The sequence below is a fragment of the Gadus macrocephalus genome, chromosome 16 (genome assembly GCF_031168955.1).
Source record: "Gadus macrocephalus chromosome 16, ASM3116895v1".
Lineage (NCBI taxonomy): Eukaryota > Metazoa > Chordata > Actinopteri > Gadiformes > Gadidae > Gadus > Gadus macrocephalus.
In genome coordinates this window covers 7261584-7284728 of record NC_082397.1, presented here as the reverse complement: position 1 = coordinate 7284728, position 23145 = coordinate 7261584, and the positions used below count along the sequence as shown (strand labels likewise).

Below are 23145 nucleotides of genomic sequence, written 5' to 3'. Positions count from 1 at the left end.
ATGACTGGTCTGGTTAGTTGGAGTATTAGAGCCGGCAAACCCGACAAGACGACTGCGTTTCCGATATTAACATTGTTCCGTCTTCCATCCGGTCCTCCACCCCACCCCTCCTCTCTTTCCTCTCCCGTCTCCCTGATCCACTCTTGACCCCGCTTCCGTCACCGGTGTCAACCACGTGAATAACATCACATCTGCCCCCAAACCAAGCCCTGCCCTACCATTCGCTTTTCTGTGCTGTTGTCTTCTGCCTGATAATCTCATAAATCCTCGGGTCCTTTTGACCTGGAGTTTTCCGGGAAGCTGTCTGCATTTCCTTGTTATGTGACCAAGGTTGGTTTGAGCTGTGGAGTGAGTACAGTCAACGTCCAAAAAGTGTATTTCCTGTGTGCTTGTATGTTTCCAGTAACAGTTACCTGCTGCGTGCATCGGTTTTTTGCTCGGATGCTGCAGTATGGGAATCAATTGATATTGCTGATGTTTTGACAACGTTTGAAGTCACCCCTAAGGCATGTGCAGTAGAGTGAGAGACACTCTGGGGAGGACAGAATGTGAGTAAGAGAGGTGTGCAGTAGAGTGAGAGACACTCTGGGGAGGACAGAATGTGAGTAAGAGAGGTGTGCAGTAGAGTGAGATACACTCTGGGGAGGACAGCATGTGAGTGGGAGGTGTGCAGTAGAGTGAGATACACTGTGTGTGTGTGTGTGTGTGTGTGTGTGTGTGTGTGTGTGTGTGTGTGTGTGTGTGTGTGTGTGTGTGTGTGTGTGTGTGTGTGTGCATAAAGTGACGCATCTTCTCGACACGTCCATGTGTGGTCCCCTAAATCTGGAGGTAGACTCGCTCTCTCGCGCTCACTGCACTTGCCAGGGACTGCAGCCCCTGACGTGTCGCAACCAAAGCCTGGGCATGCTTCTCTGGTGCCCGACGTCCCCCCCCCCCCCCCCCCCCTCGCCGTTCACCTGGAAACCGGGCTGTAAACAGCCCAGGGCGTGTGATCCAACGCCTCGCTGGCTTTAAACGAATCCTGTCGGCCTGCCATTAAAGGAGCCGCCGTTTGATGTGGGGAGACCTTTGGGAGGCCTTTGCGTGGCTCGGGCTCGGCGCTTTGATTCCAGGGTTCTGCCTGCCGGCCTGGCGCGTTGGTTGAGCCGTCACCGTCGGGGCCCTCTCCCGCGCCATTGCGTGCAATGTACAATGTCACTAAACGTGTACTGACGTGGATGGATGCAGCTAGGACGGTACCTGGAGTTCTTCTTGCACACGGTAACTGCAGAGGAACCTTGAACCAAGCGCTAATCCTGCTGAAGGAGACTGTCCTTGGGCGTATGCAGGGTACATGTGATTGTAGGCGCACCTAGGTGAACTGTTCTAGAAGGAATTAACCTTTTAATTGCTTCGCAGCTGGGCCGCTTTCTCTTTAATTGCTGCGCTCCAGGTCATGTTGACGTTAAGATGGTAATCAGGGAAACGAGGGGAGGAGTTTAATATGGCATTAGCTACTGTCCACTTAGCCAAGTTAGTCAATCAAGACACCTCAACCCCCTACATAGTGTCCAGAAAATAAACATTCAGCAAATTAAAAGCCACGGCGACGTGTTTAGTTTCACTATACTGGGAATTGGGAAAGTAAATTTGTTCTCCATTTGAGGTTACAATAAATGTTTTGTTTCTTGTAGTCTTCAGCAGTATCCCAAATACAAAGGTGATATCAACTGATCTACAATTTAAGATGACATTTTTCCTGCATTAGAAAAATAAAAGTCCCGCATGCATGCGGTTTATGGAACCATCTCAGCGAGAGCACTCTGCACTAATGTCTTGGCGACATCATCTCGTCAGCATCAGCCTGGCCAACAGTGGTTGACGTCGCCCGCAGACTCACTTTCAGATTGACTTCCCAGTGGAGTAAAAGTTCAAGACACTTTGATTTCCTTTGTCGGATGTTTAAACTCTAGTATGGTTGCTGACATTGAGAGTAAAGTCTCCACATAAAACTGAATGGGCGTAACTACTTTACAGTCTAGTTATGTATATGTTGCTAAATGTGGTTGCATTTGGAAAGTGGGTCAGAGGCTTGTGCATTATAGTTTTCTGTAGTGGTTATATACCATATACTCGATAACAAATGCACTCCTTTCGTCTTTCACATCATTGTGAAAGATTATACCCAACAGTTCAAACATACACTCTAGCTCAAGCACCTCCACGTGGGAACTGATTCCCAGAGACGTAATCACTCGTCATGGACAACAGTGAGGTCCCTCAGTCTGTCGTGACATAAAGGCTCTCTGGTCCTGCTAGCCATTCAGGGGGCTCCGTCTTCCTGCTGGCCATTCAGGTGTCCCTTTACACGCCTCTGTTTCCCTTAAGGCCAGTGCTGGGATCACAAGATAACATCTCTCATCGTCCCTCTGCTATTTCTATTCACCTCAACTCATCAGCCAGGACCCCTCATTATGTTGTTCTCAGGCCCCGGTCTGGGTGGGTGCTTGGTTTCTGAGATTTATCCTAAAACACTTTCTATGGCTTTATATGACATGGTTTATTGTTTGTTAAATCCTCATATATAAGTTAGAAAAAAGTAGATTTCCTGTTTTTTTTCCGTTTAAACCCCTCCCACATGGCTGGGTTTGCTGACCACAACCGGGAAGAGGTGCCATTGGGCAAGCATCACGCACAATCGGGTGGATCTTGTAACCCAGAGACACGTCTGTGGGTTATGCAAACACTGTGAATCAACTCTATCTCTCTGCGTGTCAGTGGGCCTTCTCATAGTTTTGACTCGACGCAGCCAAATCTCATCTGTAAGTGATAGTGTGTGTCAGTGTGTGTGTGCGCGCACGCGTGTGTGCGTCACATTAAAGTCAGGTGTTTGAACTGTTGCCCTGGGAGATTGCTTAGGGTCGTCTGCAGAGCCTGTTTCCATCCCCGGGGTCTGTGAAATTATTTCATTTTCTGGGAGGTTGTTCATCTGTTGGGTCGAGTCTTCGCCTGCGTGTTGAGAGCTGCCGGGTGGAGTACCGGGTCACCGGGTTGCTGTGTGTTTACTGTGTATTGAGACGTGATGAAGTGGCTCACATTCAACATGCTGGCTACATGGACGATGTGGTACTGCATGGTTAAGTCACAGGGGCTGGATACTGGTACCACCAGCAGCAGAGCTCACAACGTTTTGTTTAATATGATTGACCCTCAACTTTTGATGATTGTAGTGTTATTTAATAATGATTTATAAAGTGCTTTTCTAAGACTCAAAGACGCATTGAATCTTGATATTATGTTTTTCCCAGTTTTGAGCCTCAAATGTAACGTGTATTTGACAGCGGATTTGGATGCAAAGGATAAGTCCTGCCTATCTTCAATACTATACAAGCATACAATACATTCTAGCTTTGTCACGGTTTTATAATTCTCTAAATCTTGGTTTGGAAATTTTCTAAAATTTGAAAATGCTTGAATGAATATTGAATACATTCCAAGAGCCCTGTTAGGTTTCGCTCCAAGTGTGAAAGTATAAATAGGGGTTGGAACACGTCTTTTGTTTAGCTGTCTATTTCCAGCCAGTGAATCACTGGGCATACACCGTCTTCCTGTGTAGAACATTTCCCAGCCAGCCAATGGGTTTGAGAGGTACCGAACAGGGTAATAGCTCCTGATGTGCTGTTGCGTTATTTATTTAGCTGTTTCCAAAACCTCTTCCCTGCATGGCGCGCGCACACACACACACACACACACACACACACACACACACACACACACACACACACACACACACACACACACACACACACACACACACACACACACACACACACACACACACACACACACACACACACACACACACACACACACACACACACACACACACACACACCTCTCTATTAGAATTGAGAAAGAGAAGTTGCCGTATGTGTTAATGAAAGAGACAAAAGAGAGAGAGAGAGGGCCGAACCGGAAACAGAAACTGATGTAATTAAAGCCCGTTGTGAAATCCATACAGGAAATTAACCCCAGGTGTTGTTTTCATAGGAGCAGTGTAACAAGTGTGTCAGTACTAAATGTCAACACGCTGACATGGAAACAAGTAATCACTAGTAGAACTGATACTCGTTTTAGGATGTGTATAATTTTCAGTGTTTGCGTATGTCTAGAATGGAAACAGTACAGTTGTAAAGGATGTTCATGTGGTGGGTTCATGACATTGTGCTCATCGTTTCTAACCCTTTTCCTAAATCAAGGAGTGTTGGTCCTTCTTCATGTCAGTCAGTTCTTCTACAGACCATATAGGGAGAGAAGGATCCAACATGGAGAGAGACATGTTTCCTTTACAGCCATAGCCATAGAGGAGAGGGAGAGAGAAGGTCAACAGAGCGATGCAGAGGTTGAGAAAACAAATGATTGAATAATAACTTTTATCTGTATTAAAAAAAATAGGCATGGAGGACAGGGAAAGTGGGACTCAACAGAGTGATTTGAAGGAGAGATGCAGAGAAGGAGAGCGAGCGAGAGAGACGGGTCTAGACACAGAATGACTCAGCTCTGTAATTGGCTGCAGCTGATTCCAGAGCTGCATAAATCTGAGGCCGCGTACTGAGTTGTGCTGTGATGACCGCAGCTCCGGGGATGAATGGTAGCACACGCAGGACCAAACATGGCAGCCGTCCAAAGCTCGGCGGCTGCTGTCGCCGCTGCTGACGACTGGGCTCCTGACCGGCGGGGCCACCTCAGGACTCAAGTGGAGACGGGGTCTGGTGGTAGAGCACGGATCTGTCTGGTGGAGCCAGGGTCTGTCTGGTGGTGGTCCCACGTTCTAATGGTGGAGCCAGGGTCTATCTGGTGGTGGTGCTAGGGTCTGGTGGTGGTCTGACTGCCACCCATTCAATCTTGAGTATTATTGTTAACAAATGTTTTGATTCCTAGTACATCGCTTTGAAGACTGCTCATGGAAAACACAAAAGTGATAGAACAGTCAACCTTAACTGTGGACAAATATCAGGGACAGTGTGTGCGACAGTTCTAGCATGTAGCTTAGCTGGTCGCACACGCACTGGACTGCATAATGACTGTTGAGGAATGTAAACTTTCAAAAGCTTGTGTGTCCCTCCCCACGTTTTTTCAACCGTAATCCCCGGGCATCCCGATCGGATCAAAACCGGAGAATAGACTTCTGATCTCGATGGGGCCGCCTGGTTGGTCACTGTACAGGAGACAGTGTTACAGCTAGCTGTTCCTGAGCTCCACCGTACAATGGGAACAGAGGTACCTCCTGCCTCGGTGGTTGGAGCTGGAGTCATGGTGACGTTCTGTGCTGGGCAGAGGAATGTGCTCACCCGCGCATTCCAGACGCACGCTACTTGTACGTGAATGGAAAGCCCCGTGATATGTGTTGTCAGTCAGGGGTCGTGGCATCCTATCAAGATAGCTCCCATCACGTGGTACTGCTGACTTCATGAAGGGAGATTTGTTTTACACATAGACTTTGCTTAAAAAACACGGTGAATCTGTGGTTAGTGTAGTGGTGAGGGTGTTCTACTCTCAGCTGGGAGGTACTACTGAGTTCAATCCCCCATGAAGTCCACAGCCTACCTGTAGTATCTATTAAGGATTAGGCCAAGTTGTTGAGACCCAATGTTAATTGTTGACATCGTCCATGTCGAGATGTAAATCAATCAGCCATGATTTTGATTTACACTAGCCCCCTCTCCCTCTCCCCCGCGTCCTGAAACTGGGCAGTCTGCACTCCTTTGACATCCATTATATTCCAGCCGTATGTTAGACAGCTCCCCTTGCTGTATCTCTATTTAGTTCAACCCAGGTTAATACCCTGGCTAGGAAGCTTTCCCCAATAGTGACCAAGAAAAATAATAATCCTGTTTGTAGTGATTAATATTCAAACAAACTGACACACTCCCACACAAATGAATCCTTTCAGACAACAAGTTCTGTAATTGCATCCTCAATAGTTTATTCCTTTTTTCACCCGTTAACAGTCTGGGCCAAGGCTGGATGTAGGCTCACAGTGATAATGTCAGCCCAGCCGAAGTTCCTCACTGCTGAGGGAGAGGAGACGTGGTGTGGGGTAGGGGTGGAGGGTGGTGCATGGATGGGGTGGAGGGTGGTGCATGGATGGGGTGAGTGGAGGGTGGAGCATGGATGGGGTGGAGGGTGGAGCATGGATGGGGTGGAGGGTGGTGCATGGATGGGGTGAGTGGAGGGTGGAGCATGGATGGGGTGGAGCGGAGCGTGGTGCAGGAAGCGCCTGGTGTTCGCTGCGGGAGAGCATGTGACACCCTTTGTTGTCGCTTGCTTCTCCGTTCTCAGAACAGGAAGTGACACGGGGGGTTAAGTTCCCTCAGTGCATCATATCCTGGTGCCCCTCTGTGGTGCTCCTGCTAGCTGGGGTGAAATATGAGCGTTGGCCTTCACACTCTGTGTGTGTGTGTGTGTGTGTGTGTGTGTGTGTGTGTGTGTGTGTGTGTGTGTGTGTGTGTGTGTGTGACGTGTGACGTGTGTGTGTGTTCGCACACGTGCTTCCTTTCCCTTTGTGTACCTCGCATGTTCCATGTGAAACTTCATCCATGCTCTTGTGACTGGAAGATGGCAGAGATGGATGATGGGCGCGTGGCTGATCTATGCCTCCGACCTTGTGTGTGTGTGTGTGTGTGTGTGTGTGTGTGTGTGTCCAGTGGACATGTGTGTATATATGAAGTCAGTTAGTATTGTCAATGTGGGCAGATCTATTCTTTCTTCTGCACTTCAGGGTTAATTGTGCTTCTACTTGCATTTTTAACTGCCTTAGTATAATTATAAAGAGTGTGTGTGAGAGAGAGAGAAATGAATTGCCTGAGGATGGCTCAAGGTTAACCATCGCTGTACAGAACCACGTCACACACACACACACACACACACACACACACACACACACACACACACACACACACACACACACACACACACACACACACACACACGAGAGAGACAGAGATGAAGGTCTGCAGCCTTGCCCCCCTGCCTCAAGGCGTGGTCTGGAAGAACATTTCTGTATCCCAGTTATTGTGTAGTTGCAGCAGTGATAAAGCATCTACTCTCCCAGTGTCTTCTAAACGGTCAAACCTCATATTTTTAAGATAACCTCACATTCACGTTCATATTTACACCTTTTCACGTTTACAATTCACAGGATAGCTTTATATAAGTATAGTATAATATAGTTTAGTATATTGCATTATAGTATACTTTACAATATTAAAGTTCACTGTAGTGTAGCATTATTCGAGTATAGTGTATTATTGAAGTTAGTATAGTCTACACTTTACTGTATTATGTTGGATAGGGGTTTATAGAATACTATCTTATCGTATAGTCTAGTGGAGGAAACAGTACAGTACAGCTTGTTTAAATCCCCTGAAAGGAAGTCTGGAATCGACCATCAGAGGAGACATGCAGACCCAGTGCTTCCAGTCAGTGGAAAACCTGATCCCGCTGCCAGGGAGTGGTCACCACCAGGAAGCGGAGATATGGGGAACGCATCAGGAACAAATGGAAGGAAAGAAACGGGAAAACGTTTTTTTAAGGGTGAAGATAATTGTTATGGGTCGATGTTAAATGGAGGACACACTGTGCTGAATCGATCACGTCTATGTATGGCGGGCTGTTCTATCAAATAACAGAGGAGGAATAATATCAAAATAAATATAAATCAGTATTTATTAAAAAAAGGCGACCCAATCCAATATTGGTGCTCTTTCGGCGGATTATAAGCAGGTCGTGATCTCATAGCTTCCAGCCCAGCTCACCAGGTGTGGGGGGGGGGGGGGGGGGGGGGGCTGTTTGATCCACTGGTCCGACGTCCCCCCCCTCCCGCTCACATGCTCGTATTGTTGTTAAACAGACGCTACGCCAGTACGCCGGTATCTCGACACACAAGCGTCTCATCTCCCATTCACCCAACCCAGCCTCTGCGTTTGTAAGTGTTGTCGTCCCTGGGAACCTCTTTTTTCTTCCCCCTCTCCCCCGTCACGCTACAAACAGGCTCACCCAGCAGATCGTGTCGGGCTCACCCTCTGAGCGGGGCACAGCGCTGCCGGAGTTGTCTTTGTTTAATCCCACAATAACAACGCTGAACCGCAGCATGAGAAAATGCAAATATGTGTGAATCGTTAATGACGTTCGTAATGGGTTGAATGGTAGCTCATAGTTCATGTTAAGTAAACGAGTCTCCTTGAGATGCGTCTCATTTAGTGCGTGCGGTTTATCGTGAATAATTACGGATGATAATAATAAGGGGTCTTCGGGCGCTGTTCGGTCTGAACAGCGACAGCGTTTAGGGAAAGTTCACCCACTAAGAGATTGTCACGGTAGACAGTTTGTTTTCACTCGACACGGACAAGGCACGGCTGCGTGGCTGAATATTTAATGATATTAATTTAAATTACACGGTTAGCGCTTCAGCCGCGCACCCCCCCCCCCCCCCCCCCCCCCCCCCCCCCCCCCCCCCCCAAACCCCCTCAATCTCTCCGGGTGTTTCTCCTCTGTATAATAGAATGATGGGAGTCTTTCAATTCAAGATCCCTACCCCCCACCTCGACACACACCACACACACACACACACACACACACACACCACACACACACACACACACTGGGTACATTTAATTGTATTGGGCTATTTAATGTGTTGGCTGGTAGGGGCTTTTCATGAATCAATCAATTAAACAGTAAAAATAACCTACAAATCATCTTGGCTCCCACAAAATACACGCGCGCACACACGCACAGCAATCAGACAGAGAGGGTGAATCGATGGACTGCTACCCTTGAAAGGAGAACGTGGCTGGGGGAGGGGTGTGTTTGGGAGGTGTGTGTGTTATGGGGACCAAAATTGCTGGGAGGTTTCTAAAAATGAAGACACCATGGCCAGACAAAGGAGGTGAGGAGAAGGGGGTGGAGGGGAGAGGAACAGGGAGGGAGGGAGGGAGGGATGGGAGAGGGGGGAGGTAGGTTTCTCTCTGCGGGGGAGGGGGAGAAGGAGAGAGGGCAGACGTGTATAAAACAAACCTGATGATGGCGTAGGATCGGGGAAAAGGGGGTAAAAACCAGCGCATGATTTAGCTCCCAGTGCGTGGGGGCCACTGGCGGCTGGCGGGCAGCGCCGGTGCGTCAATACCGTTGCCGGTGCGACGGGCCGGACAGCCAAGCCAAACTTCCAGAGGAGTCATTCGTCAGCCATCACTGGTGTCCTGTCTAGTCTCATTGTCTCTGTGTGTTTCCGTGACGACCACCAGTGCAGTGCAGTGGATCACTAGTCCCCTCCAGCTTCCCGCCCCATGCTTCCTCTTTCGCCCTTGAATTTGATTGATTCTCACACACAGCTCTCACTCATTTGTATCCCATCGATTTCAAGCTAAAAAATGTTTTTGGTGCATAGGTCCACATGTCCAACCATCCCAGCATGCAGTGGGGCCGCAATCGATCACCTCAACAGTGATGGAAATTGAGCGGCGATTTGACACACTTTTGAAGGAGTCCTCTTTCTCTGTTTTCTCCTTTTCCTGCTCCAAATTAATCTCGGGGCGTGATCCTCTCCTGTCCTACCCTCCTCCTCACCTTTAGTCTTCGGGAGGGGATTGAACCCATGCCAGCCGGCTCTCAGCTGGAGAGACACAGGCAATACTTTCAACATCAATGTGTGTTGCCTTTCTCAAGTGGCTTAAATCATATCAACAAAAACATCGGCAGGTCCTCAAACAGATCATAATGACATGAATTTGTTTCATATTAGAGGCTGTTGCCTTAAATTATGTTTCAGTGGGATATTGTTTATGAAACATATTATAGTGGGGCCGACTACGCTGGCATTCATTATGCGACATTGAACGTATGTGGTCATACAATATTGATGGAATGCAATCTCCTATGAGTATGTGATGATAAATAATTTGATGGTAGCCAGCCATGCACGCCGCAGTGCATGATGGGAAGGGATATGATTCTGAATGACGAGCGAGAAGTAAGTACAGTTGCTACGTAATCTCGCCGAAGGACTGGGAGAGATGAAAGATAAAGGAAGAGATGTATGTGGGATGCATTATGGAGATGGGGTTGTTTGCCTATGCAATCTGCTTTTGATTTCCCTCTCTTGAAGTCTGTCAGTGTGAAACAGTCAATACATCTTGAGATCTGACCTCAATCCCTCTCTGTTGGGCTTCCTCTTGCTCTATCGCTCGATCTCTCTATCTTTGTGCGTGCGGTTGTGAGCGCATGTTTGATGCCCGGATGCATGCACAAGCATGCCATTGTGTGCGTGGTCGCGATGGCTCGAGGCCGGTCATGAGCTGGCCAATGGTTCATGGAAAACCAACTATGTTCAACCTGAGGGCCTTTCTCTCATCATTAAACCAATGCTGGAGATGAATTCCAAGAGACACGTATGTCTTTGAGCTCAACATTTTTTGTCTGTCTGATCACGGGCCTGCACTTGCCATGAGCCCTGTTCAGTCAGCTACGTGTTCGTTCCCCGAACACCGTACACAGACAGGGTGATATGACATATTGCGACAGATCCAATTCTGTGTTCTCCTGTGCTGTACTGCGTTATCACCTTGTATCTGCATAATGAACTGGGTTACATGTTTGAGATGGATACGAGTGCCGGGGAATCCAGGAGTATTATCAGAGGCTGAGGTTAAAGGGGCACTATTATACCACCAAGTGTGAGTGTGATTGGCCATTACAAGCCGTTCCGCCCTTCCCTGTGCCTTGGTGACATCACAAGTGGGACGGTTCACCTAGATGTAGGATGGATAGATCAGTGCACCAGTCTAGCCAGTGGAGTGTAGCAAATGTTGCTTATCTATCCATCAAACATTACATCGCAGTGGACACTCCCACTTGTGTTGTCGCTAAGGCATAGGAAAAGGCCGATTTTTCCTACTGTGTGTAATGGCCAATCACACTCACACCTGGTGGTATAATAGTCCCTTTTTAAATGAGAATAGATTGCCTATTTATATTTAATTAATTTATATATACTTCCTATTTTTAGTTTTTTGTGTGTGTTCAGTGCTCTGCGACAGAATAGTGGCGCAGTGTCATCGAACGCGTACCACTTGTGTGTCATGTCACACATTGATGACCTCACAGCTCCTCACGCGTATGGAATGCGGGGCTCCTGACCACGCAGCCACGGTCGGGGTCTCTTAAGGTCGCAGTCGCAGAAAGAAGGAGGCTTGAGTGGAAAGCGAGTGGGAGGACAGGCCTTTATTTGGAAGGGGAGACGAGAAGACAATGGAACAGGGATGGACAGAGGGTTGTTTGACAAATAACAAATGCAAAGAAGATGCACAGAATTCCGTCTTGTATACAAATTGAACCCCTCTCTCTCCCTCTCTCTCTCTCTCTCTCTCTCTCTCTCTCTCTCTCTCTCTCTCTCTCTCTCTCTCTCTCTCTCTCTCTCTCTCCCTCTCTCTCTCTCCCCCCCGCAGCATAGCTCCTTGTCGGCCAGCCGCTCGGAGAAGAGCACCGGTTGGTCGAGCCGGTCGCTGGGCGCCAGATGTCGGAACTCCATTGCGCTGTGCTCCGACGAGCAGCCGCACATCGGGAACTACCGGCTGCTCAAGACCATCGGCAAGGGCAACTTCGCCAAGGTCAAGCTGGCCCGCCACATCCTGACGGGCAGAGAGGTGGGTCTGGTTCACGTCCTGGTTCATGGCCATGGAGGGGGTCTGGTTCACGTCCTGGTTCATGACCATGGAGGGGGTCTGGTTCACGTCCTGGTTCATGACCATGGAGGGGGTCTGGTTCACGTCCTGGTTCATGACCATGGAGGGGGTCTGGTTCACGTCCTGGTTCATGACCATGGAGGGGGTCTGGTTCACGTCCTGGTTCATGACCATGGAGGGGGTCTGGTTCACGTCCTGGTTAATGACCATGGAGGGGGTGTGGTTCAGGGGCCTGGTTCACAAGACCAGTGATGAGGGCCTGGTTCAGAGGCCTGGTTCACAGGACCAGTGATTGAAGGTCTGGTTCAAGACTAGGGATGGTTTCCGAGCGACATCAAAGACTTCAGGATGTTTACATGGATAATTACAAAAATGAGGAAAAAAATCATGCATGTATCATAATGCATACATAATCAACATCATGTTCTAATGACATCGATTTCCAGCGTCAGACCATGACAGGAAAACTGTCTGTATGTCAGATGACGGCCATACCTAGGGGAGTCTATCTCCCTAAGCTCCATTCCTTTAATGATAATATAATGCATCACCAATCATTTTAGTTTTTATAATATAATATGAATTGAGATCTCTGAGCAGAAGAGATCCGAGTGTGGCATGCTGCTGTGCTTCGTCCCAGCAGATGGTGACGTGTGAGGGTGATGAGTCTATTCACTCTCCTGTTGGATGTGACAGCCTGTCCTTCTCTCCATCTCAGCGCACAACGCAGACGAGATGGGACAGATCATCAGCAGCCGGAGAAAGAGGATATCTCTCACGTCTGTGCTTCTTTGTCTGGCTCTTGTATGTCTAGCCATAGGATACGAATAAGCCATTCATGGACGTTTTTCATCCAAACCGTCTCACAATACCTTCAGCGCCTCCCGTCTTCGCCTGGGTGGCCCAGTGGGAATCCGACCCCTCATCTCTTGAAATAAAGGGATTATATATTATAATATGAACGTAATAATGCCTTGCTCTACAAGTTGCATTGGACAGGACTGTGTTTGGGTGTGTGCTTCTATGCATGCGTTTGTCCATCTCAACATTTTGCATGCGTTTACTTCACGCACGCCCGTTTGTATGTATTGTAGCAGGCTCGTGGCGTGGGTGTGGGGTTTCCACGCCACCAGGTCGAAGAGCAACCACACATAGACAGAGTACTCCTCAAAGTCAACGAGCATTTATTTAGGGTTATTTACATCCATGGGGCGGGGGTTCAAATCCTTTCTCTCGTCAGCGGTACAGTTCTCCCAGAATATCACTCGGATGCCGTCTGTATTTGCTAGCAGCCTGCTCTCCCCTTTTAAGCCAAAGCACTGCCTGCTTAACGATCCTCAGGCTTGCCTCGTTAGAGGAGAAAGTCCATATAAGGCTTGGGGGTGGAGCCAGCGGGCTGCAGGATATCTTGCTTCGGCTACTATTCCCCTCACCCCTCCCTGCCGTCTGTCACAGTATGTACAGCATGACCTCATGAAGTCAATGCGTTCCGTATTTATGACTGCGGAGTACTCTCCTATCCATAGAGTCCTGACCTACCTTATTCAAATTCATAAACCCTCATAATTCAGCCAGCGGCTCCATCAAGGGAAAGCCCTATCACCCCATCCACCACACTCACTCCCGCCACCAGACTCCCCCCCCCTCCCCCAAATTAGTGGGGCACATAGGGTGGGGTGGTCAGGACGGCTTTGATGCAGACCGGGTGTGCCGTAAGCCTTACGACACCTGGTGGGTTAGATTGTTGAGTTTCTGTGTGTGCGTAACGAACGGGCGGTGAAGGAATGCTCAACGTGTCTGGGCCTGTGTGTGTGTGTGTGTGTGTGTGTGTGTGTGTGTGTGTGTGTGTGTGTGTGTGTGTGTGTGTGTGTGTGTGTGTGTGTGTGTGTGTGTGTGTGTGTGTGTGTGTGTGTGTGTGTGTGTGTGTGTGTAATGAAGCATGTAGCGGGGGAGTCTGAAGCACAGCGTTGGATTAGGTCGTGGAAATGCATGAGGTTCATCGTACTGACATGAGTTGCTGGTAATGGACAGCGGCCGTGACGCGTCCATCAGCTGGAGGTGCTCCTAGGGGGCGCAGATAGCAGTTAGCTGGCGGGCGTCTGCACATGAGACTCCAGTGATTGGTTGATTGCTGTGATTTGCTGTTGATTGACATGTGGGAAATGCCTCCTTTTTAAAATAATTGCTATAAGAGATTAAGCCTGTTATTATAGGGCACTATTATTATTCAGGAATTGTAACGCTTTAATGTGAAATTAAAAAGGGATTGTATGAAGTGCTCTTATTGTGAAAGGTGTGGTTGGCTTTGGTTAAACGTGTCTGCAGTGTGGTCGGAGCAGGGCCAATCCCCACTGTGTTTTATCAAAGGTTTAGTTCCCCTTGTTAACCTCTTTTCTCCTGTCTCATCCTGTCTTCCCCTTGCAGGTCGCAATAAAGATCATCGATAAAACCCAGCTCAACCCGACCAGCCTACAGAAGGTGAGTGTTTCAAATGCACCAAACAAGGGTGTGTTGTGTACACCTTCTTGTGTGCAGGCATATACATGTTACTACTGGGACTGCTGTTGGTACAACTGCTTTGGTTTGACTTCAGTCTACTCACAAACTGAATTAATTCCAATGCGTTTCGCATGAGGTCACTGAACTGGGTGGCACTGACCAGTAACGACCGCCCATTGTGTTGCCTAATTGATTTCCCTCGTCAATTTATTTCTTAACAGGAAGTCAGTCAGATGGAGTTTGCGTCACTTGTGCAAACTTGCATCACATCGTGTGTGTGTGTGTGTGTGTGTGTGTGTGTGTGTGTGTGTGTGTGTTTGCATCTCAGTAAGTGAATGTTCAATAATCTCACGGTTGGTAGAATAATGTTCCTTTGTTCAACAGAGTGCGTTAACCAAAGTTTGGCCTTGCGGTGTGTGCCCGCTTTATCAGTAACTCTCGCAAACACACACGCACACATCACAGAGCTCACACATACACACTATCTAAAAGTCACTTGCAAGCGTCAGGGATTGCGCACACATTAACTCTCACTATAAAATCACTGGAACCTGTTCTAGGTTTAACACACACAAGCACAAAAAGACCCACACACACAGATACACTCAAACTGTAAGGGTCACCCAGTGCTAGTGTGTGTGCTATTGATATCAGGAGGCGGTTGGCTGGCACAAAGGTGTTAGGTCATAGCTGTATTGATGACACAGGGGAAACTATTGACAGTCTGGCTAATCAGTGTGGAGGTTGGGCCGTCTGGCCCAAATACACAAAGCCGCAGCCCACACAACCCAAACATGCTCACTGAGCATGTGCAGTGCACTGTTCCTTCCCTTTTATATAATGAACGCTGGCTAGCGTTCTTATCCAACATGGCCGCTAGGGGAAGGTTGAGGTGCATACATACGCTGAACATCAGGCAGCCAGGGCGATCTACAACCAACTGACACAAAAGGTCAAAAAACAAAGATTCAAATTGAAACTCTTAACACACTCTATCAATGGTTAATGATAGCCCACCCAAGAACACAGCCCTCTTCTGCATCATGAACATATTCCCCAAATGACTCAGAGTAACCTTCAGTGCCTTACACAGCGGGCTCTCCAGCTGCAGCATGTGAGGGTGAATGTGATGCATTATATTTCCATGCCCACAGGCCAGGTAATCTAACCGGCGGCTGGTGGACTGAGACGTTTCTCTGTGTTTGTGTTAATGCGTGTCCTTGGAGGTTTATTCGTAGGTGTGTGTGTGTGCGTGTGCCAGTGAATGCTGCAGTACCAGCCCATGCAGCGTTGCAGCGCGCAGTGTGGTCGTCTTGTTGGTCAGCATTTGGGTGGTCAGACGTGTCTAGTCAGCACTTCCTCAGTCAGAACAGGACATACTGCCAGGGACTCTTACTCGCTCTCGCTCTCTGACTCTGATTCCCATTCCCTATCTCGGGTTCACTCAAACTCTCTCTCCATCTTACTCTCTCTCTTTTACTCAGTCACTTGCTCAATCTCACTCACTTTATCGATCCCTCTGTCTCTATCTATCCCTATCCCTGTTTTGTTGTCTTTCTCATTTCCGTAACAGGGCTCATTGATGACAATCACGTGTTAGTCAATGTTTGACGTTCAAACCCAGATCCAGCCGTTTCAACTTGATAATGAGGTTTATCAGCGGCCGACACGCCGTTTGTGTGAAGCCCCAGAGTTTGTAACTCACTGGGAGCATGCTTAGACACCATGACTTTGTGTGTGTCATTGGGCTTACACGTGATGAATGTTAGTTTTTGTGTAACTTTTTTTGCTGCTTACATATACGTTTCCTGTGTGTGTGTGTGTGTGTGTGTGTGTGTGTGTGTGTGTGTGTGTGTGTGTGTGTGTGTGTGTGTGGGCAGGGTTGGGGGGGGGGATGGAATGAGTGTAATAGTGTCCCTTGTGAGGGCCCCTCACCTTCTAGTTGAATTCCAGACAGGCAAACAAAAAGGACAGCCGAATGTCAGGACCTTGACTCTATAGAGCACAGACCTTGGAAAGACCTTAGAAGATACCTGTGTGTCTGTGTCTGTGTGCATGTGTGTCATCCCATTGTGCACAAAGCTTTTGTGTGTACCATAATGTTAGAATGTGTGTACACATTTCCTATTCCTTGTTCAACAGGTGCAGTTGTTATTCTGTGAGTGCAAAGAGATAATTCAATCATAGCTCTTACATCCTGCAAGCTATTGGAGAGCAGCAATTCAACTCTGCCATTGCTCACACAATACAGGGCTGAACTGCTCAGATCACATTTTTATCAATTCGACCTTTGGCCTGCCTGTGTTGATCAGATTTGTGTCTGACTTTCACATGGCTGTCGGATAGACGTCAGACCAAACATCACATCACAAATCGATGCGTTGTGTGATGTTCCTAATTAAGCTAATCAGATATCGGCCCGTATAGCTCCGAGAGGAAAGACGAACCTTATATGGGCCACTTCCGTCTGCATTGTAAACTAGTATCTGTTGCATAAGATCATTCACACAGATCTTTTGTTTCACCAAGCAGACTCAGGGCTTTCCCATCGCGTGCACGGTCTGATGAATGTACAGCTCATCCACGATGACGCAGCATCCTGATATTGACCGGAGAGACCCACAGCTAGGCCGTTTATATAAGTTGTTGATCTACTGAAGGACCGTGTCGTGTATGTTCTCCTCAGGGAAAATATAAGCACAGCACTTGTGCCTGTCTAACACACTGCGTCTTCACTGTGGAGACTCTTGTGCAACACTTTTGAAACTCAAGACACAAGGCATCATGTAACACTGCAGTGCAAGCTAATAAAACGCAAGTACGTTTTGAACTTTGTTGAAATGGCTGGAAGTTATTGAAAGTGCAGACCGAAATGTTTGTATATATTTTATCAGATTATTTCCTTCATTTAATTGGTACACTGAAGGGTCTCTGGATATGATTGTGGAGGTTAATGTGTTCCTAATGGTCTCGGAGGGCTCTCTGAAGAGCGTTTTATAGGCTCTTTAAACGGATCCTACTGGCAGAGCTGCTGACTCAAGCAGCGCCTGTCGTTTACAAGTGACCGACCCGGACAGAGCAGACATCCTCCGCATGTCACTGTCTCTGGGCCACAGACTGTCATAGTGCAGTGTAGCCAGAGCTGCCCTGTGGGCTCTTCTGTTACTGGCTTCCTCACAGGGAGTTATTTGGTTCTGATCGATTAAGGTTATTCATGGTAGTAGTTAGTTCATGGTAGTTAATGAATAAGTCATAAGGAGTGTGTAGAGTATTGATTATCAGTGTCATGTCGCCAGACTAGCATACCATGCGATATACAATTACTATTGCAGTGCAAATCCATAAAATAGTTCTCAGTCAGGCCGTATAATGGTGTGATTATTAATTATTATTGTATGAATGGAACAGATGGTATGGTGTAAATGTGGCATACATACTATCTGTTCCATTCATACAATATTGATTAGTCATCAAACCATTAAACGGCCTGACTGAGAAGGGTTTTATTGATTTACACTGCAATGATAATTGTGTGTAGCATTGTGTATGGAGTTGACACTGATAATAATTTCACAATTATGTTGTGAAATTAATTTGGCGGGGTTTCATTTTCCTCCACAATCATAAATGGACGACGGTATAGTGTATGTAATTTCTCGTGCTCGCACTCATGTACACATTCCTGAAAGAGCCATCTTTTTAATCTTCATCTTTTTATAGCCAAGTTGTTTGTGTACGCTACCTGACCGCTAAACCGCCAGGTGGTTGTGTGCGTGTGTCGTCTGCGTGCGCGGTACACAGACGACACTACATAATGGAGGCCTCCTCGTATGTAAATGTGTAATTGACGCAGAGCCGGGTGTGTGGGCGCAGGTCTGCTCCCGTCTGGCCCGACGCAGCGAGCTCCCGGGGAGGCGCCGTAGCTCTCGGCTGGAGGGCCAGACAGAACAGATCGAGAGGCTGGACTCTGAGCGCCCCGCTGGGCCTGGAGGCCCCTCTGCAGGCAGCCCACTGCTGGGCCAGTGGGCAGGCAGCCCACCTTAATGCCCTCTTGTAAATTTTGATATCATTGGGCAGGGCTCAAAGTGTGTGTGTGTGTGTGTGTGTGTGTGTGTGTGTGTGTGTGTGTGTGTGTGTGTGTGTGTGTGTGTGTGTGTGTGTGTGTGTGTGTGTGTGTGTGTGTGGACACTCCCAGGATTAACTGGTCAGGGGTCCCAGACTGTGGCCAGCCAAGACCCCTGTGACCAACACAGGCCAACTGACGGGGAGGGTCTGTCTGTCGGTCCTTCTGCTCGGTTCATTCGTGTGTTTTACATCAACTTTAGAAGAAAAATCAAGAACAGGGATCACACATGAACTTTCAGAAGGTTGTCTTTTTACATGTCAAAGTGGAAAATTCGACTAGCCATTTTTACTCTGATTTTTATCTACCCATCAAACGTTGAAATCGAATATTACGTATATTATGTTTAGTATCACTGCCACTGTAAGGAGTAGTTACTTCAGACCCTTTGTGTACAAAAAGGACACTACGTCATCCACTCATGACCCAATGTTTGTTAACAGAGTTTGTACATGCCCTGAGGGGTGTGTGTGTGTGTGTGTGTGTGTGTGTGTGTGTGTGTGTGTGTGTGTGTGTGTGTGTGTGTGTGTGTGTGTGTGTGTGTGTGTGTGTGTGTGTGTGTGTGTGTGTGTGTGTGTGTGTGTGTTCAGGACATGTGAGGCGGTGCGTACAATCGCTACGAGATCTTTTGATGACCTGATGGTTTACCGTACAGAAACAATAAGAAAGTTATTTCCTCGCAGTAATTCAACCGCGGCAAATCCACCGTGACATAACAGAGCCTGAGGGTTCCTCGGGCTCCATGTTTGTGTGTGTCTGTATGTGTGCCTACGTGCTTTTGTACGTGTGCGTGTCTGTGTATGTGCTTTCGGGTATATACAGGAATCAACAGGGTATATACAGTGTTATGTTCCGCACAGGCACACACAAACATGTCGTTCAGACACAAACTGCCCTTGGCGTGTGGGTCTGAAAGACATGTGAGGAAACAACCAACCGCTAAATAGCTGGCTAAGTGGGGGGGGGGGGGGGGGTGGCGCTTAATATTTACTTGCAGCTAACCTGTTCAGCGGGGTCGGTTGCATGTATGGCTGTCACAGCTGAATGGAGTGTGTGTGTGTGTGTGTGTGTGTGTGTGTGTGTGTGTGTGTGTGTGTGTGTGTGTGTGTGTGTGTGTGTGTGTGTGTGTGTGTGTGTGTGTGTGTGTGTGTGTGTGTGTGTGGGCCTAAATCGTATGTCTTCCTCTGGCACATAAAGTACAGATGAAATGCAAACACATAAATCACTTCAATGACCTCTGCCCCTCTCACTTTCTCTCTATCCCTCTCCTGCTGCCCACTGGCTCCATCTCGTCCACATGGCTCGCCTGAAGGCTGCCCCGGAGCTGTTAGTGTACTGGTTACACAGACCCATAGAGTTACACAGACCCACATAGAGTTACACAGACCCATATAGTTACACAGACCCACATAGAGTAACACAGAGCCACATAGAGTTACATAGAGCCAGAGTCACACAGAGCCACATGGAGTTACACAGAGCCACATGGAGTTACACAGACCCACATGGAGTTACACAGACCCACATGGAGTTACACAGAGCCACATAGTTACACAGAGCCACATAGAGTTACACAGACCCACATAGAAGATTTACACAGACCTCTCAACTATATCCATATCCATGTATCATGTTGTTACGGAGTGGTACATTGTTGCACACAGTGGCACTGAGAGCTGCTGCTATACATAGAGATGCACAATAAGATAACTCTGAGCATTATTCACGGCGCTAACCGGTTCTACCGAGTTATTATTGTTAAGGCTGCATGACGAGGAGCGTTACCTCCAACTTCAGACCGTGGAGAGGATAAGACGGACCACCATAGCTGCTTATTTCAGAAAGATACGTGCGGTACTCGTCAACGTAAAGATGCAAACCGTCTTATTTCCCGCTTGAATGGTTCGATGAGTTCCACATATGATGTTTGTCAATTTAAAAGATATTTTCACCGATCAACAAAGAGTTTGACGCAAAACTGTTTAAGTACAAGACTGTGAAAACTAGTAATTGGTACCGCTTTCAAATTCAAACAGGATCTAAAAAAACGATTTGTCTCCCGCCGTTGACTTCTGTTCATATCTTTCCCTAAAATAAGGTCAGAGGGGGAGTGTGGGAGGGGAGGGACTCAGGCTCTCTATACCCTGGGTGGACGGAGGGGTGATGGACGCAGAGAGAGAGAGAGAGAGAGAGGGGGCGTGTCTCTGTAACCAGGGGTCTCTGCGAAGAATGGACGTTGTCCCTCACATCAGTGCATTCCTGCTCCTTTCAATACGTGCCCCACTCTCCCAACCCCCCTCCTTTAGGAGGGAGCTCGATTTATTTCCAATGCTCCTGTAACCGTGCAGGTTTCACGGAGAGGGGTCAGTTAGTCTTTCTCCCTCGCCATCTCTCCTCTATCTTTCTTGAAATATGTTTAAGGTTCGTTAAAAATTGTTGAATAATTTCAAATAATGGCAGCAATAGGATTCATGTTATTCAAAGTATCCATGTTTATATTAATAAAATACACGGTTCGTTATTATTATAATTATTATTAATTCCCTAAGCATCAAAATAGTAGGGGTTTGCTTTCTTTTTGCTCCACTGTTCTTTCGGCGGTGGGTCATTTTGTCGAAAATCTCTCTGCCATTCTGAGGGCCCAGACGGAGCAAGGTGTTTCATTAATGTGACGGGTCTGGTATCTCCTCTAGTGTTACAACAACGGCCTTTGTTCCAGAGAGATGACCCTCTTGTGTGGTACATCTGCACTCACCCCTCCATCTGTGGGATCTGTTGAATAGTCTTTCTAAAGCACATCAGTGTAATTAGAGCAACAGGCCACCGGTAGACAGCGCTCTCCGGGTCTCTGATGGATGTGGGGGGGGGTCCTAGACGATGAGGGTACCCAGGGGAGGAGGCCCATTGTCAGCCAGTGTCTAGTCAGACACTCCCCCGGGTAGGCTGGTGTGTCGAAGAGCTTTCTATTCCTCACAGCACTCCGGAGCAAAATGATCCTACCAACAGTTAGATTTTATGTACACTAGTCTTTATTTCTCTTTACTGAATGCATTTAATCTGCGTGTAATGTGTCCGTGTTACTTTTGAAGCACGCTGTGTGCACATATGTATACAGGAGTAGCTCTTGGGGGTGTGTGTGGGAGGTAAGATGGACTCTTTGTGAATCGAGTTTGTCGAACCCCATATGACCTTTGAAGGATATATTCAACGCTCATTTATCCTTGTCCTTCTGCTATAAACTTCTATTGTTTTTTATTTTGGTTGTGATATACAAGTAAGTAACGTTAAATGGTTCTAAATCTATGCAAAGATTATGGATCAGCCTCTTTCAGGACGCTACTAATACTATCACCACTAATATTGAAGTAAACGACTCATACTGATGTACTTTGCATTTTTTTTGTCCAGCTGTTTCGAGAGGTCCGCATCATGAAAACACTCAACCACCCCAACATAGGTGAGCTATTGTGTGTGTGTGGGGGGGGGTTTGCAGTGGCGTGTGCGCGCGTACATTTGTGTGTCTTACCTCCATGCTAAGACTTTATGTCTTCCTCTGACAGCTAAAGTACAAATATAACACACTCGGATAAATCACTTTTTAATGATTTCTTTTCCGTATGTCTGTAGCCACGCCTCCCAGTATTTTTTTGTAATATGTCTCTTTGCGTTGCAGTGCAACTGTTTGAGGTGATTGAGACGGAGAAGACTCTGTACCTCATAATGGAGTACGCGAGCGGAGGTAAGAGACAGCACCCCATCGCTCTCAATTATCAGTGATTTATTTATAGATATGTCAGCACTACTGCGCATGGCATTTGTCAAGGGCAACCGTAAAACCGTTGCAGTTGTTCTCCCAAACAATATTATTTCCCACCCAAAACGACGGGTGTGCAAGGATTTACGTCAGTGGTGCACACTGACAGCTGTGTTCACCTTGTTTGTGTTTCAGGCGAGGTGTTTGACTACCTCGTGTCTCACGGGAGGATGAAGGAAAAGGAGGCCAGAGCCAAGTTCAGACAAGTAAGGCCTTCATACACGTCGTCGTTCTATCTGTCGGCCTGTCTGTCGGCTCTTCTGTCTGTCTGGCCTGTCAAGGCCTCCATCATGTGACACCCCCTCTCTCTCTCTCTCTCTCCCCCATCATGTAGCCCTCTCGCTCTTTCGCGCTCTCTCTCTCTCGCGCGCTCTCTCTCTCGCTCTCTTTCACACTCTCATGTCCATCATGTAACAGCCCCTCTCTCTCTCTCTCCTCCCCTCAGATTGTGTCAGCTGTCCACTACTGCCATCAGAAGCACATCGTCCACAGAGACCTGAAGGTGATTGGCAGGTTTTGGTTTCAGTCACTGTAACAATGATACCACACTCTCAGTCTGGCTTTCATATGTGGTTCATTTTAGTTCCTGTATAAAAATATATTTTGGAACAGAATTATTGATCTCTTTGTGTCATGCGTATATACGTAGGGAAAACTTGACCAGCCCCACCTTTATTCATGTATATATAGTAGAGATATCTATATATTAGAGCTGTCAGTTAAACGCGTTATTAACGGCGTTAACGCAAACCAAATTTAACGGCGTCAAAAAAATTAACGCGCGATTAACGCAATTATTTTATATAAAAAAATAAAAAAACTTTTTTTTTTTTTTTTCTTTGGCTCAAAACAAAGAAGCAGTAGCCTGACTGCTATGTTCAAATGACATTTGTTCAATGCAGTCGTTTAATTGCACTATAGGCTCTTTTTTTGTATCATCCTGTTTTGATCAGTATATGCCAATGTTGTTATCAATAAAAAATCATTTG

General features: G+C 47.3%; 1 protein-coding gene and 1 long non-coding RNA gene across 14 annotated transcripts in view; one reads left to right on the top strand and one right to left on the bottom strand.

Annotated features, from left to right (window-relative positions):
• The window catches only part of mark4b (MAP/microtubule affinity-regulating kinase 4b), a 43955-nt gene that overhangs the window by 6126 nt on the left and 14684 nt on the right, over nt 1-23145 (top strand). For all 13 annotated transcript variants that reach the window (XM_060075207.1, XM_060075206.1, XM_060075208.1 and 10 more), the window contains 6 exons: nt 11484-11681; nt 14145-14198; nt 21751-21799; nt 22016-22081; nt 22292-22362; nt 22602-22658. In XM_060075207.1, coding sequence (XP_059931190.1) covers nt 11484-11681; nt 14145-14198; nt 21751-21799; nt 22016-22081; nt 22292-22362; nt 22602-22658 — 495 coding nt within the window. The remainder of the gene's footprint in view (nt 1-11483; nt 11682-14144; nt 14199-21750; nt 21800-22015; nt 22082-22291; nt 22363-22601; nt 22659-23145) is intronic.
• LOC132474521 (uncharacterized) lies at nt 18601-18934 on the bottom strand. Its single transcript, XR_009529668.1, has 2 exons — nt 18721-18934; nt 18601-18633 (listed from the first exon to the last, which is right to left on the bottom strand). It is a non-coding gene; the product is annotated as an uncharacterized LOC132474521 (long non-coding RNA).